At 41.8% G+C, this 17,585-nt stretch overlaps 1 protein-coding gene across 1 annotated transcript in view; it reads right to left on the bottom strand.

Annotated features, from left to right (window-relative positions):
- TAMALIN (trafficking regulator and scaffold protein tamalin) overlaps positions 1-7,588 on the bottom strand; it is a 38,662-nt gene extending 31,074 nt beyond the window's left edge. The window contains exon 1 of the mRNA XM_089679174.1: positions 7,344-7,588. Coding sequence (XP_089535300.1) covers positions 7,344-7,526 — 183 coding nt within the window. The 5' untranslated portion in view covers positions 7,527-7,588. The remainder of the gene's footprint in view (positions 1-7,343) is intronic.
- Between the last annotated feature and the right edge of the window lie 9,997 nt (positions 7,589-17,585).

Raw genomic sequence — 17,585 nt, 5'->3', positions numbered from 1 at the left:
TACCTAAGGCATAGATGAAAATGTAAGCCTTACAATGCAGGGAGAGCCCCATTGCAAGGGAAGTCCCCCCCCAAAGTTTAGCTTTAGGCAGCTCAGGCTACAAAATCAACAGAACTATGTTCTACTAAGGTAATATATATATATATATTCAATTACTACAGTTAGAAAAAGGACTCATTCTGTTCATATTTCTTTACCAATTCAATTTATTTGGATTCAAGATAACATGGGTTTATACATAGGAGTGTATGCTACAATAATCAGAATTCATATGTGATGGAAGACATTTTCTAAACTATCAGCTGCAAAACATAAAATGTAGCCAAACTAGCTTGCAGAAAGGTTTGGGGTCTCCGTCAATTTAAATCTTGCCTGCGGGCCAGAGAAAATTGTGTGAGGACCCCATGCAGCCCAAAAAACAGTGGCTTGACAAGCTTGATTTACAGGGAGAAAATAACTTGTCTATTAGAAGTGACATGCCCTTTAACTTGACAGCTGGGGAAGATATTCTCCTTTGCTCATAACCTGAGCTTCCTCATAAAAATAATAAAAAAAAAAAGCGAAAGTCAAGAATGCCGTTCCTTCTACTAGGAACTTTACATAGATCTGCACATGTGAGTAAGCTTTAACAGTGACCTATATTTTGGCTGGCTCTCCCATATTACAGCATGGCTGCACAGATGGATCAAAAAAAAAAAAAAAAAAAAGAGGCCTATGTGAGTTACATGACCGAATGGCTGGCTCTCACCTACTTTCGGGACACCATTGTTTCTGGTTATACTGCAGGACTTGTGGCCGTGTCATCAAGTCCATGCCAGCAATTTACACCCAAGTGAGATTAAAGAAAACAAAGTAGCCAGCTGTAATTTGTGGGGCCATTACTTTTATGGCATTAAAATAACAGAATTGGCTCCTTAAGGGCTGCATTGTAAAACGTAGGTCAGTCTATTGTAGTGTGTAGGACACCATGAGATTGGTCCATTACAGACCATGAATAAATAGGAACATCGCTCTAGATAGATATATATCAATCCCCACTTACTCTTTGTACTTCATTCTATAAGAATCACAAATGCAATAATCTCTGAAAAGATTTAACTTGTGCAAAATTCATAGAAAGAAAACTGACAGATGCTTCTCTACGTAGATGTGCTCTTTTGGCACTCATTTGTGCATGCAAATTAGTAAATAATTAGGTCCTTGTTTGATAATAAAATCAGCCTAAAGCTTGCTTTACTCAACTCGATTTTCTAGTTTCCATGTCAAGTAAATAGCCAAACGTTTGCATAACTGACAACTTATCTCTGAGCCAAATGTAGGATCCAGCTTAAAGCAATTATATTTCTCTGAATTAGATTTAGTGTTTGTATTTTAGGAAAGTACAACACAGCACTTAACAGAATTCCAGGTGGAATCCTCAGCATCCTTGGAGGGAAGCCCAATACACAATGTACAATTACCCCCATACATTGTATCCTTTATATCCTGCTGTGAATACTTGGCCGTCATGTAGGGTTGAGTTCAGCCATGAACCCACCTAAGTCTACTAGGACTGGGCCAATCATTTGAGGTGTTGGCATTTACCAGGCCACAACCCAACATACACTAAAGGAAGTGTATACATGTAGCTTTTGGGGCAGGAAATGCCTAAGCCACTTATGACTGGTGCAGTACAGCGACAGCTTCCTAGTGGGCTGGCTCAGGTGGATTTGGACTAGCTCAGGCCTCCTCCTATGGCTGCCCACAATATGCAATCTAATGCTTTGCTTGAACTGCACTAGGACTATTGAAGTCAAATTTGCACCATGATTCAAGACAGGAACTCCTCTAATTCGCTTTATTTTGGCCTGTTAAATATACTAAAACACATTGTTTATATCTTTTCAATAAATGGGAAAATGAGATCTATTCATCCTGGCAGAAATCAGATTTAGTGAATAAAGCTCCTGCGCTATACAGTTGTCAGTTACATTGTAATCAGCTGTCTAAGCTGACTATAAAAACACTTCAACCCCAAAGTAATGGGAGAGGCAGTTCTGTAGTCCTGTCATAGTATGACAACACTACTCTTACAAAGTTACAGAAACATATGTGCTTTGCCATCCTAGGATAGGAAGTCTGCTACCCGGAGGAAGCCCACACAGGCACAGGGAGAACATGCAAACTCCAGGCAGGAGGTGCCGTGGCTGGGATTTGAACCAACTACCCTAGTACTGCCAGGCGGAAGTGCTAACCATTTAGCCACTGTGCTGCCCCAATATTTGCCTGAAAAGTCATTTTGACATAGCTGGCATGTTTTTACTTGCTTTGGCTTCATATTTTGATTATATTTGTTCATATACAGACTTATGCAGGCCATAGACGGGTCGTTTATCGGCCGAATTTTCATCCGCACGAAAAATTGGCTGATATTCACGATGTTAGTGGGGCCAGCCCATCAGCCGTTTTTCGCGGATCTGCTCATTTATTTATCGATCATGCTGGAAAAGCTACGAAAAAATTTTTTCGTGGACATTGGTGGCAGCATCGGCACCGACCGATTTTTCGTTTATCGGCTGACAATTCGGCCGATGAACGGCCCCGTCTATGGCCTGCATAACTGCTCCCTCCAGCAAGATTAGTTTTAAACAACCACCATACTTTTATCTAGACAGGTTAATATTGGGAAGGTTTACATTAAAGTGTTTCTGTCATGATGGAAGTATGGTGGCTGTAATTACAAGCTGAAAATACTAGATGCCTGGCTGAGTCTGACTTCAGTGACAGCCCTGGAAGAAGCATGCTGTAAATGAGTGTCAGCAAAGTGTCAGAAGTACTTCCATCTATACTTGTTCTGGATCAGTGTCTTACACCACAATGAAGACAAAGCACCAGAATTGACAGCCAGGAAACTAGCATTCTCAAAGCAGAGTTCAGTAATGACAGGCTCTATTGATCTCCTATGACAGAGTCCTTTTAAGATCACGTCTACAGTTTAAGCTGGTTATTTCCCAATACTTAGACTGGTTACACATCAGTTAGATTTTTCTAAGATTTAATCTATGAGAACAGCAAATCGTACTACTACCTTTGGGGCCACATTCACAACTATTCATTGTAATGTGTATTATGTATATGTTTTGGAGGTGTGCCCATTCATTTCCAATGGGCTCTCAATGCATATCCTGCATCACAAAATGCACATTGCTATAGGTAGAGTAACATCCCTCAGCTTCAATGGGAAAAAAAGGGTTGCAGGTCCTCTGTTGCAAGGATGCCCACTGAGGTTTCATCCAAAAATACATGTGCAGTACAATGTGTTGGTATGTGACAATGTCTACTGGAAGACACATTGTAATGCACAGGTATAAATGTACCTCCTATGCCTAGCTGCTAGAATATACAGTGCATTTATCAAGATGGGACACAAGACCACATCCAAACTAAACCAACCTAACTGGTGTGCTGCCATACTAGATCATGCCTATAAATCGAGTTTTCACCCTAACCAATCACAGTGAATGGAGGGACATAAAGCACAGACATTAAAGCTGAAGTTTAATCTGCTTATATTTTGCTTTTCCTGATAACTAGTGGTGCACTGAAATGAAAATTCCGGTTCTGAAACTGAAAATTCAGCATGCACTTGGCCGAAAACCAAAACAGGCCGTTTTCAAAACATTTTTAAAATTTAATATGGCTGGCATTTTTGCCCTGATGTCTACGACACGCCAACTTTGCCCTGACGTCCACGAGATGCCAACGTTGCCCTGAAGTCATTGTGCATTGAAGTCCAAGGAATGCAGCATGCCATTATCAGCACCATTTTTTTTTTCTATCGGCAAAATGCCAATAACCCTATTTTTGCCCAATTATTGTCAGTGGCCGATACACTGGTGCATCCTAACAACCCAATAAGCACGCAAGTGACATTTGTAAATAAGCCTATTTTCATTATATACCTTATTTTAGGCTAAGAAATGTCAGCACTGGGTCTCTATGTTGCTCTATACAATGCAGGCAGATGGTTTGTGCCTTAAAATTATTTTTTTTTAACTCTTCCATTTCCAGATGTCCAGAGCCTTTTTTTCATCATGAAAAATGCATGCAAAGTGTTTTCCTGGTACTCAAATGGACCTGGCACACCATATTTTGAGGTTTTGCATGAAAAAAAAAAATATGTTAAACACTGCTGCGATTATTTCTGCACAGAAATGAGCTGGAACACATTCAAATACCACAAAAAAAAACAACTAATCTCAACAAATACTGCTCTCTGCTTCTGCTCTCTCTCTCAAAATGTCTGAAATAGTTAATTTTTTACTGTTTTTCAGTGCTTTCTTGGCATTTTGGAAGGTCTCCTGAGGGTATCTTAAAAAAACACTTCTAAACACAAGCGTACATAAACGTGGTATGCAAACTCAGCTAAACAGACGTTTTTTAATATACGTTTTTCCAGTAGTCCGTTTCCATCATTCAGAAGTGTCTTGTGTACATGGGGCCTTAGATGAGGTTGGAGGTTCTCCAGTCAGGAAATAAGTTTGGCTATCAGTCTTGTTGCAGCTTCTAGCGCTTTGAGAAGCTCACAGTGTGCAGTGAAATCAGAAAAGCCATTTCAGTACAGGAGAGGACCCTGTACAACTGAGCAAGACTGACGGTAACCTTGAGTTTAGCAGCAAGGATGCCACTGAAGTATCTATTATAGCAATGCAATAAAACTTCCCATTTGTTACAATGTAATCTACAAACACCAGGAGCATATAGCTGAATGTCCCTTTGCTGGAGCAGTGCTGTAGAAGTAGATGACAGCTCCACCAAGCTGTCATCTGTCAAAGTGAGAAGAGAAAACTTGTAAAACAAGAAGTCCCACTAGATCACTACTATGGAAGGCATTTTACTTGTCACCAGGACCCAACTGACCTCAGATCAACAGTTGTGTTTACTACTTTACCAATCTACTTTTTGGAAAGATAAACTTCAAAAGGTGGGCATATATTGTTGAGGTGGTGTGTTTGATTGTACCAAATCTTACAGGCGAATCTACTATTTAGCATATACAGTGGTTGGACAAAACTATCAATCGAATTGTGTACAACCAGCATGTTTGGTTTTGCCCAAACGATTGGTGCCCTTGGCTATAACTGCCAACACTGATCATTGTACTCTGCCAGAGAGGAGCCAGCAGAATAGAGTAGAGCTCAGGGGGAAGGATTGTCCCATCCACAATGAATGTGTGGATGGGGGAATCAAGTCATTTATTGTTCAATCTGCTGGCTTAAAAAAAAAACCAAAAAAAACAAAACAATGCACGTATGGCCAGCCTTAAGCATTACGGTACCTGTGAAGTACAGCACTACAAGCACACCAAAAACTCAGAGCTTCATTAATATTTTGGAGACTTTCACAGGCGCTGCCAAGAAAACATGGCAATGGATAGATGCCCACTAATTAAATCTGTGAATCACACGGCGGACTATTATTATGAAAGTGCGGTAATAGGTAATATCTCATTTAAATTTTGTGGTTAAACATCTGTAACTAGATACCAAAAAAATGACCAGACAGTTAAGGAACAACTCCAGCCACAGCGATATAGCTAAATGTCTAGCCAAAAAACTGTGTGATATGGGGTGTAAAATACAGCACCTACAATTACTTTACTATCCATCATCAGTTTACTGGATACTACTGGTAGCACCGAACTATGAGAGCTGCAGCTGTGATAGTGAAGTGATCCAGTGGTTTACCTGCCCCTAGCCTAGTACATTCATAGAATGTCTTCTGATCTGTTCATAGAATACAAGGCAATCTGTGAATGGTCAAGGAGAGATCATGTAATTTATCCACCCCCATACAATACAATGTTCAGGGGTGGTGCAATGTGTTGTTACAAGGCATTGTACGGTTTACTTTAACTTTTTTAAGTGTCACAAAATTAAAGCTGTGGTGTGGTGAGCTGCAATACATAAAATGCAGATGTGTTGCGTTTAATGCATGATGAATGGAGCACATACAGAACAATTGTTTTCTATGTTCTTTCATTTGGAGCCTGTGCAGATTTAAGAAGATCAATGCAGCTTGATGGACATTATGTGAGCAAGCCCTTGACATCATGGAGGCCTGGAGGTAACATTTGTACACATATAACTGCTATATAGTCAGAGCAAAACTAGATGTGGTAAGTGAGGTGCGCCTATTACAGGAATCTGAGCCTAAACTGTACGCTCCTAGACATATAACCCCAACCACTAACTTCTCACACTTGTATTAGAGAGCGCAGCTAACTTAGTGCGTGCAAATGGTGGTGTGATTTCTCACAACGCATTTTATTTTTACCTTCTGTATACTTGATCTGACATGACCTTACTACTGGAGATGCAAGATTTCAATGAGTGACACGCAAAATCCAGCTGTGTGAAGTGATCCAAGGTCGTACAGGTAGGGGGATCATTGAGGTCAGGTGATCATATCATAGATAGGAGTACTGTAATCCTGGGTAATATCAAATGATCATATCAGATATAGGAGATCAGTGATGTTGATTGATTATATCAGCCATAAGAAATCCGTGATAATATCATCAATAGAGGATCAATGCCCTCAGGTGATCATGTCATGCTTTAGGGGGATCCATGATCTCAGGTGATCATGTCATGCTTTAGGGGGATCCATGATCTCAGGTGATCATGTCATACTGGGAGGGGGTTGGAATCTATGATCTCAGGTGATCATAACATACTTGGGGGAGGGGGGACTATGATCTCAGGTGATCATATCATACTTGTGGGGGGGGGGGGGACTATGATCTCAGGTGATCATAGAATACTGGGGGGGGGGGGGGGGGGGAAACTATGATCTCAGGAGATCGTATCATACTTGGTGGGGACTATGATCTCAGGAGATCGTATCATACTTGGTGGGGACTATGATCTCAGGAGATCGTATCATACTTGGGGGCGGGATTTATGATCTCAGGTGATGACGTCAAATGTAGGTCTAAGAAGACTGAAGTCAATGATGTCAGGTGATCAGGATTACTATCCTACAGAGGAGTGATGTCAGGAGATCAGTGGAGTACACCGTGCCCTCCCACACTGAGCAGTCACCCCGATCCTGACAAGACACATCTAGACAATAGGACTTCCATAACAATGGGCTGACATCCCCCCCAGCCGACCCTGTGTGATTCTTCCCCTCCAGGGACAATGCTGTGACAACACAGGGCAGCTCTGTAGACACGTTCCTCACATCAATAGAGCCCAGTATGGGGTCTCCCCCTCTTCCCCCCCTCCGGGAGATGCAGCGATCCCCGTGTAACCCTTTCATTCCCCCTACAACTGGTACACAATGACCGGGAGTTCTACCTTCTTGGCTCTTGGCAGGGTGCCGCCGGAGACCATGAGCGCCTTGTACATGTCATCCGTCCGGTAGCAGTCCAGCGCCATGTAGGTAGAGTCAGCCTTGTCCCTTTCCCGGTATATGGTGTGGTGCGGCGGAGAGGTATAGTCCTCCTTGTGATGAAGCTTCTTCAGCCTTCGGAAAGTCATTCCTATCCCGGCAGCAGCAGTCCAGCCAGCACAGTCCCGACCAGCAGCACTCAGCGGCTCGCTCTCTATTAACTGAAAGCACTGAGCAGCGGGCATATAACTGAGTTCGGGGGCGGGGCTGTGCCCGGGTGACACGCCCCCTGCATGCAAGGACACAACTGAAAAGCCTACAGACAGCGGAGCACGTGTGTACTGAGGGGCGACCTGAGAGTGGGGGAGGCCATTCCTTACACTACTACACCTGATACACTACCCCAGTGTTTCTCCACCTTTATTCAGTCAAGGCGCCCTGTACAATTATGGACAGTCTGTCATCTAAAATGGGAAAAACTCTTCTAATCGTTCTATATAACGCAGCAACATCCACACATGTAGGACACCCAGCATTAGAGGGGATTTATTATTACAAAGCAAATTATTATTATACAGTATTTATATAGCGCCAAAAAGTTTGCTCAGCGCTGTACATTATAGAAGCAAATACACTTCTGCACACTGGTACTGACTAGTATTCCAATGTTTCTCCCTCAGTTTTTCTCCATCACTGAACTAATGTGCCCCCAGCATTGATGGAGAGGGGCAGGGGATGGTCAAACTAGGATGCTGTGCAGGCAGCAGACATCCTCCTTATCAACTGATGATGTCAATGGTTGTCAAAACGCTGGCGGCTAGAAGGTGGTAATGGTGCACAATGAAAACTATGTGTAAGTTAAAGGCAGGCTTGTTCCACCTGCTGGCTTGTATATAAGTTTTGGGCAATTTTTAGGCATGTTCCAAGGCACCCCTGAAGAAACCTCCAGGCACCCTGCTCGAGAAAGGCTGCATTACACTATTTTACACCGAAGCACGTATCTGCTGATGGGAACATCCTGAGAGCGGGGGAGGTCAGACTACTATACTACACCAAGAGGGGAGGTCAGACTACTATACTACACCAAGAGGGGAGGTCAGACAGTACTATACTACACCAAGAGGGGAGGTCAGACTGTACTATACTACACCATGAGCGGAGGACAGACAGTACTATACTACACCATGAGGGGAGGTCAGACTGTACTGTACTGCACCCTGAGGGGAGGGGAGACAGTACTACACTGGACCCTAAGGGGAGAACAGACTGTATTGTACTGCACCCTGAGGGGAAGTCAGACAGTACTACACCGGAGACTGAGGGGAGGTCAGACTGTACTATACTACACCCTGAGGGGAGGTCAAACAGTACTATGCTACACCATGAGGGGAAGTCAGACTGTACTATACTACACCCTGAGGGGAGGTCAGACTGTACTATACTACACCATGAGGGGAGGTCAGACAGAACAATACTACACCTGATACAGTACTACACTTCACCATGAGGGGAGGCCAGACAGTACTATTCTACACCATGAGGGAAGGTCAAACAGTACAATACTACACCTGATACAGTACTATACTACACCATGAGGGGAGGTAAGACTGTACTATACTACACCATGAGGGGAGGTCAGACTGTACTATACTACACCAAGAGGGGAGGTCAGACAGAACAATACTACACCTGATACAGTACTACACTTCACCATGAGGGGAGGCCAGACAGTACTATTCTACACCATGAGGGAAGGTCAAACAGTACAATACTACACCTGATACAGTACTATACTACACCATGAGGGGAGGTAAGACTGTACTATACTACACCATGAGGGGAGGTCAGACTGTACTGTACTGCACCCTGAGGAGAGGTGAGACAGTACTACACTGGACCCTGAGGGGAGGTCAGACTGTACTATACTACACCAAGAGGGGAGGTCAGACTGTACGATACTACACCATGAGGGGAGGTCAGATTGTACTATACTACACCATGAGCGGAGGTCAGACAGTACTATACTACACAAAGAGGGGAGGTCAGACTGTACTATACTACACCAAGAGGGGAGGTCAGACTGTACGATACTACACCATGAGGGGAGGTCAGACTGTGCAATACTACACCATGAGCGGAGGTCAGACAGTACTATACTACACCAAGAGGGGAGGTCAGACTGTACTATACTACACCAGTAGGGGAGGTCAGACTGTACTGTACTGCACCCTGAGGGGAAGTCAGACAGTACTACACTGGAGACTGAGGGGAGGTCAGACTGTACTATACTACACCCTGAGGGGAAGTCAAACAGTACTATGCTACACCATGAGGGGAAGTCAGACTGTACTATACTACACCCTGAGGGGAGGTCAGACTAAACTATACTACACCATGAGGGGAGGTCAGACAGAACAATACTACACCTGATACAGTACTACACTTCACCATGAGGGGAGGCCAGACAGTACTATTCTACACCATGAGGGAAGGTCAAACAGTACAATACTACACCTGATACAGTACTATACTACACCATGAGGGGAGGTAAGACTGTACTATACTACACCATGAGGGGAGGTCAGACTGTACTATACTACACCAAGAGGGGAGGTCAGACTGTACTATACTACACCATGAGCGGAGGACAGACAGTACTATACTACACCATGAGGGGAGGTCAGACTGTACTGTACTGCACCCTGAGGGGAGGGGAGACAGTACTACACTGGACCCTAAGGGGAGAACAGACTGTATTGTACTGCACCCTGAGGGGAAGTCAGACAGTACTACACCGGAGACTGAGGGGAGGTCAGACTGTACTATACTACACCCTGAGGGGAGGTCAAACAGTACTATGCTACACCATGAGGGGAAGTCAGACTGTACTATACTACACCCTGAGGGGAGTTCAGACTGTACTATACTACACCATGAGGGGAGGTCAGACAGAACAATACTACACCTGATACAGTACTACACTTCACCATGAGGGGAGGCCAGACAGTACTATTCTACACCATGAGGGAAGGTCAAACAGTACAATACTACACCCGATACAGTACTATACTACACCCTGAGGGGAGGTCAGACTAAACTATACTACACCATGAGGGGAGGTCAGACAGAACAATACTACACCTGATACAGTACTACACTTCACCATGAGGGGAGGCCAGACAGTACTATTCTACACCATGAGGGAAGGTCAAACAGTACAATACTACACCTGATACAGTACTATACTACACCACGAGGGGAGGTAAGACTGTACTATACTACACCCTGAGGGGAGGTCAGACTGTACTATACTACACCATGAGGGGAGGTCAGACTGTACTGTACTGCACCCTGAGTAGAGGTGAGACAGTACTACACTGGACCCTGAGGGGAGGTCAGACAGTACTATACTGCAGTATGAGGGGAAGTTAGACAGTATTATACTACACCATGAGTGGAGGTCAGACAGTACTATGCTACACCCTGAGGGGAGGTCAGACTGTACTATACTACAGGCTGAGGGGAGGTCAGACTGTACTATACTACACCATGAGGGGAGGTCAGACTGTACTGTACTGCACCCTGAGGGGAGGTGAGACAGTACTACACTGGACCCTGAGGGGAGGTGAGACTGTACTATACTGCAGTATGAGGGAAAGTTAGACAGCATTATACTACACCATGAGGGGAGGTCAGACTGTACTATACTTACTACACCTTGAGGGGAGGTCAGACAGTACTGTATTATGAGGGGAGGTAATACAGTACTATACTACACCATGAGGGGAAGTCAGACTGTACTATACTACACGATGAGAGGAGGTCAGACAGTACTATACTACACCCTGACGGGAGGTCAGACAGTATTATACTACACCCTGAGGGGAGGTTAGACAGTACTATACTTACTACACCATGAGGGGAGGTCAGATAGTACTATACTACACCATGAGGGGAGGTCAGACAGAACAATACTACACCATGAGGGGAGGTCAGACAGAACAATACTACACCATGAGGGGAGGTCAGACAGAACAATACTACACCATGAGGGGAGGTCAGACAGAACAATACTACACCTGATACAGTACTACACTGCACCATGAGGGGAAGCCAGACAGTACTATTCTACACCATGAGGGGAGGCCAGACAGAACAATACTACACCTGATACAGTACTACACTGCACCATGAGGGGAAGCCAGACAGTACTATTCTACACCATGAGGGGAGGCCAGACAGAACAATACTACACCTGATACAGTACTACACTGCACCATGAGGGGAAGCCAGACAGTACTATTCTACACCATGAGGGGAGGCCAGACAGTACTATTCTACACCACAAGGGGAGGTCAGAAAGTACTATTCTTCACTATGAGGGGAGGTCAGGCAGTAGTATACTGCACCTGATACAGTATTACACCATGAGGGGAGGTCATACACTACATTACTACACCAGAGCACATGTCTGCTGAGGGGAACACCAGAGCAAAAAATACTCTGGTCATAAAGGGGTCATAAGATTTTAATCCCTTCTTGACCAGAGCATTTTTGTGCTATTCATCACTGCGCTACTATAACTGGCATTTGCACAGTGATGCAACACTACCCAAATAAAATTTGTATTATTTTTTCACACAAACAGCTTTCTTTTTTTGGTATGTGATAACCACTGGCTTTTTATTTTTTGCTAAATAAGATAAAATAGATTGAACATTTTGAAAAAAAAATGATATTTTCTACTTTCTGTTATTATTATACAGTATTTATAAAGCACCAATAGTTCACTTAGCGCTGTGCATTACAATGGGAGCCAATACATGAGACAGTACAATAACAATACAGTGCGGTACACGAGAGGTTCGAGGGCCCTGCTCCTTGGAGCTTACAATCTAGGAGGGAGGGGATAGTGTACAGAAGGAAATAGCTGTTGGGGATGGAGTGGTAGGAAGAGTGGAGGAGATCGGCAATTAGCAGGGGGCGGGGTAGGCTTCCCTGAAGAGATGGGTTTTCTCTTCAGGGAAATCAAATTTCTTCATAAATTCAGGCCAAAATGTATTCTGCTGCATGTCTTTGGTAAAAGAAAATCCCAATCCGTGTATAATAATGTGAACATTATAGCTTCTACAATCTATTTCTTGAAAATTAATCAATCCTGATGTACTTAAGGCTGATCTAATTTCTTGAGGCCTGAAAATGCCAGGACAGTACACATACCTCCCAAATGACTCCTTTTTGGAAAGTAGTCTGAGGTATTTAATATGGTGAGTTTTTTTAAGTTAAATTTTTTGTCATAATTTTTTTTAAATAAATACAATTTGTTTTTTTTCACAAATTATTTTTAATTTACAGTACAGTACAGTGTCATCATATGACTGGTGTGGTAGTGATCAGGGATACTGACTGGTGACACTATATTTATTTTTTTATACATACTTTCATCAGAGTAGTTCAGTGTCCCCAGAGTGACCAGAGTGACACTGTACTGCTCTGGGGGTGATCAGGGATTTTTTTATTTTTTACACTTTGCTGTTACAGTGATGATTACTGTAACAGCTATGTTTTGAACTGTCATGAATGGGTTAAATTCTTAAGAGTTGTGATTTTTATTGGGTGCTGTGATTGGCCCACAGCTGTCACATGGTACAAGGTGCTGTGGTTAGCCCAGGTATCATCTGATAGCTATGGACCAATCACAGCAACACTATAGGAATCACAGCTGTTATTAATGAAATTTATTCATAACAGCTTTGTTGATATTGTGGTCATTTGGCAATCACGTGATCCCGGAACCAGGAGCAGCTATCCACTGTGTCCAGTGGAGGCGGGAGCAGTCCTCTGCACACCCGCTTGGCTGCATGGCATACATGTATATGATCCAGCCTGCCTGTGCCACACACCTGCCCGCAGTAAATGTACTGTGAGTGAGCGGCAACTGGTTATTACACCGGTGGTGCAGTAAAATACATTACTATGCTACACTGGAGTATGTGTTCGCTAAGAGGTCATGCAATACTATTCTACATCTGGAGCGGTCATACAGTACTACACCTGGGGTGTTCACACATTACTATACTACACTAAGGGTGTTCATACATTACACTACTATACCGGGAGTAACCAAAAAATTCTTCAAGCATGAGACTTTAAAGGTGCCTAATAATACAGTGCTGCTTATATTATTCAGTTTATTATATTCATAAAAAGGTGGTCCCCAGGCTCCTGATCTCAATTTTGGTGTTAGTAAAACAAAGCTATATGGCATTACAAAGATATTTATTGATATTTACATTATTGTTTTCTGGATATATATTGATTATTTTCTATAGTTTCACAAAAGATGTAGGGTATTTGAAACACACAAACATGTTGTGATACAATAGTTCAACCGCACTTCCTACTATACTACACCTAGAGAGGTCATACAATACTTTACACCTGAAGAGGTCATACATTACTATACTACCCCTGGAGAAGTCATACATTACTCTACACTTCAATAAGTAATACATTACTATACTACACCATGAGAGGTCATACCTTGCTCTACACCTGGAGAGGTCATACATTACTATACTACACCTGGAGAGGTCATACATTACTATACTAAGCCTGGAGAGGTCATACATTACTATACTACACCTGGAGAAGTCAAACATTACTTTACACTTCGAGAAATAATACATTACTATACTACACCAGGAGACGTCATACCTTGCTCTACACCTGGAGAGGTCATACATTACTATACTAAGCCTGGAGAGGTCATACATTACTCTACACCTCGAGAAGTCATACATTACTTTACACTTCGAGAAATAATACATTACTATACTACACCAGGAGAAGTCATACATTACTATACTAAGCCTGGAGAGGTCATACATTACTATACTAAGCCTGGAGAGGTCATACATTACTATAATACACCTGGAGAAGTCATACATTACTATACTACACCTGGAGAAGTCATACATTACTATACTACACCTGGAGAAGTCATACATTACTATACTACACCTGGAGAGGTCATACATTACTATACTACACCTAGAGAAGTCATACATTACTCTACACTTGGAGAAATCATACAATACTATTCTACACCTGAAGAGGTCATACATTACTATACTACACCTGGAGAGGTCATACCTTACTATACACCTGAAGAAGTCATACATTACTCTACACCTGGAGAAGTCATACATTACTCTACACTTGGAGAAATCATACAATACTATACTACACCTGAAGAGGTCATACATTACTATACTACACCTGGAGAGGTCATACATTACTATACACCTGAAGAAGTCATACATTACTCTGCACTTGGAGAAATCATACATTACTATACTACACCTGGAGAGGTCATACATTACTCTACACCTGGAGAAGTCATATATTACTATACTACACCTAGAGAAGTCATACAATACACTATACCTGAAGAAATCATACATTAGATACGCCCGTTACTAACCTCGGAAACCACTAAGCAACTCATTCACTCCCTCGTTATATCTCACCTTGACTATTGTAACTCCCTCCTCATTGGCCTACAAATCGCAGGCTATCCCCTCTTCAATCTATCATGAATGCTGCTGCCAGACTTATCCACCTTACTAACCATTCTGTATCTGCCACCCCTCTCTGCCAATCCCTCCACTGGCTTCCCATTGCCCAACGGATAAAATTCAAAACATTAACAATAACGTATAAGCCATTTATAACTCTGCCCCAAATTACATCAACGATCTTGTCTCTAAATATCACCCAAACCGTACTCTCCGCTCCTCGAAAGACCTCCAGCTCTCTAGCTCCCTTGTCTCCTCCCATGCTCGTCTCCAGGACTTTTCCAAAGCTTCCCCCATCCTCTGGAATTCTCTACCCCAATTTATCACACTTTCGCCTACTCTGCTCACTTTTAGGCGATCTCTGAAAACCTATCTCTTCAGGGAAGCCTATCCTGCCCTTAGCTAATAATGGAATCTTCTACTCTTCCAACCAGTCCATCCCCCACAGTTACTACCTTTTGTACCACTAGCCCCTCCCTCCTAGATTGTAAGCTCCAAGGAGCAGGGCCCTCCTTTCCCTCTTGTATTGAACTGTATTGTTGCTGTAATGTCTCCCGTTATATTGTAAAGCGCTGAGCAAACTGTTGGCGCTATATAAATCCTGTATAATAATAATACTATACTACACCTGGATAAATCATACATTACTATGCTACATTTGGAGAGGTCATACATTACTCTACACCTGGAGAAATCATACATTGCTATACTACACCTGGAGAGGTCATATATTACTATACTACACATGGAGAAGTCATACATTACTATACTACACCTGGAAAAGTCATACATTACTCTACACCTGGAAAAGTCATACATTACTCTACACCTGTAGAAATCATACATTTCTATGCTACACTTGGAGAGGTCATACCTTACTCTACACCTGGAAAGAACTCTCCAGGGGGAGGACTCTTAACCCAGAAGTGCTCAGAGCTGAGTGTTTCCAGGTTCAAACCTCATAAGGTAGATCAATGAATGGATGTTCATTAAAGAGAACCTGTTACCTACACTAAGCTATCATCTAGGGGACTCTTTTGTAATAGCAGTAATGTCAAGTAAAAGTAAAAATGGTAAGTAAAAAATTAAAAAAAGGTGTAATATAGTAAACAACCCTCACAAATTTGTAAAAGCCCATGTTCCCATGAGTTCACACATTTAAACCCCAGTGTTTATATTTGGTTTTCAGATGTGTGAAATCAATTGCACACTACATAATATCTATCACCATACAGAGAGAGTGTAGTAAGTCTGGGGCCTTCTTTGATGTATTTAATCACTTGTAAAGGCTTTTAAAGCATCACCTACTACTATTTTGGGTATCATTTTTTGTCATTTCATGGGCACACACAATTGTGAGGGCTAACATATTTAGGCATCCTCACCGTTAACATGTTACCAAAAAAATGGGTATTATATCTGGTTAGTATGCAAAAAAAAATTTTTTTATTTATTTTGTTACTGAAAATATAGATAGTAGCGCAAATATTGTGCAACATAAAAAACTGCAATCACCACAATTTAATTCAACACAGTCTGTAACTACATATATATATATTTATGTTTTGGAGTTTTAAGTGTGCTTTCATGTAAATGCATTTTAGTATGTGTGCTCCCGATGGAAAAAAACAAATAGCAGCGAATCGGGGGATAAGTTACATTTGTCTATTTTTTCCAGATGTACTTTCAAATAAAATCAATAGATATGCATCAAATGCATGTCAATGCACACAAACATGTATTTGAAGTGCTTTATTGACAAATGCTGACATGCAAAGTAAGGTAATTGCAAAGTGTTTAGAACTACACACAGTAACCTGTCTATTGAAGCATTTCCATTGATTAAAACGTATAACAAATCTGGCAAGTATGATTGAGCCCTAAAATTGTTCACACATTTCCATCGCCCTTACCTCTAGTTTCTGATAGTACATCTATCCCCCTCATAGAAACAGATGAATGTGGATTTTGTCACCACGTGCAATTATTTTGACAATATTTTCATGTTACATGTTAGATATTTTTTAATTATTGTAAATTATTTAGGCTTAAAAATGTGATGATATAGTACATTAAAAATATCATCATTGTTTAAGTTTACTTACATAAAACCTGTAATATAAATAGGAAGCACAAGCAAGTAATTATGCTGGTGAGGGGGAGTGAACACCACTAGTCTTTGCAGGCAACTTAGTAAGTTATTCCTATGGTGTTTAAGCAATAAGAATGCAATATAGTGCTATTTTAAACTATCTATATATATATATATGTTGTTTTTTTTAAGTTCTTCTCTTGTTTATGTTTGTAAGTACAACATGTTGCAATGTTGTTCCTACTTGTTTTCCTTTTTTTACTATTTTATTTTTCATTTTAAACGTTTCTACTCATTTTTATACCTCTGTGCCATGATTAGAAGAAAGTGAGAAGGAAGCCAGAAAAGCAAAAAAAAAAAAAAATTATAAAAAATACAAAAGAACCAAGGACTGAAACTGTAAAATATTTCTTTTTCATAGGAATAATAACTCTGGGGTGCATATACATATGAAGCTGATCAGTCCCGAAAATCAGTGAAGTTTATAGTGATGGATATTTAATACCTGTAATTGGACCTGGAAACAACGCAGCCAC

The sequence above is a fragment of the Staurois parvus genome, unplaced genomic scaffold (genome assembly GCF_062004578.1).
Source record: "Staurois parvus isolate SC_StPar_1 unplaced genomic scaffold, SC_StPar_1.0 ptg000017l, whole genome shotgun sequence".
In the NCBI taxonomy this organism is placed as follows: Eukaryota; Metazoa; Chordata; class Amphibia; order Anura; family Ranidae; genus Staurois; species Staurois parvus.
Note: the sequence above shows the minus strand (reverse complement) of the source record. Positions and strands in the feature narration are given on the sequence as shown.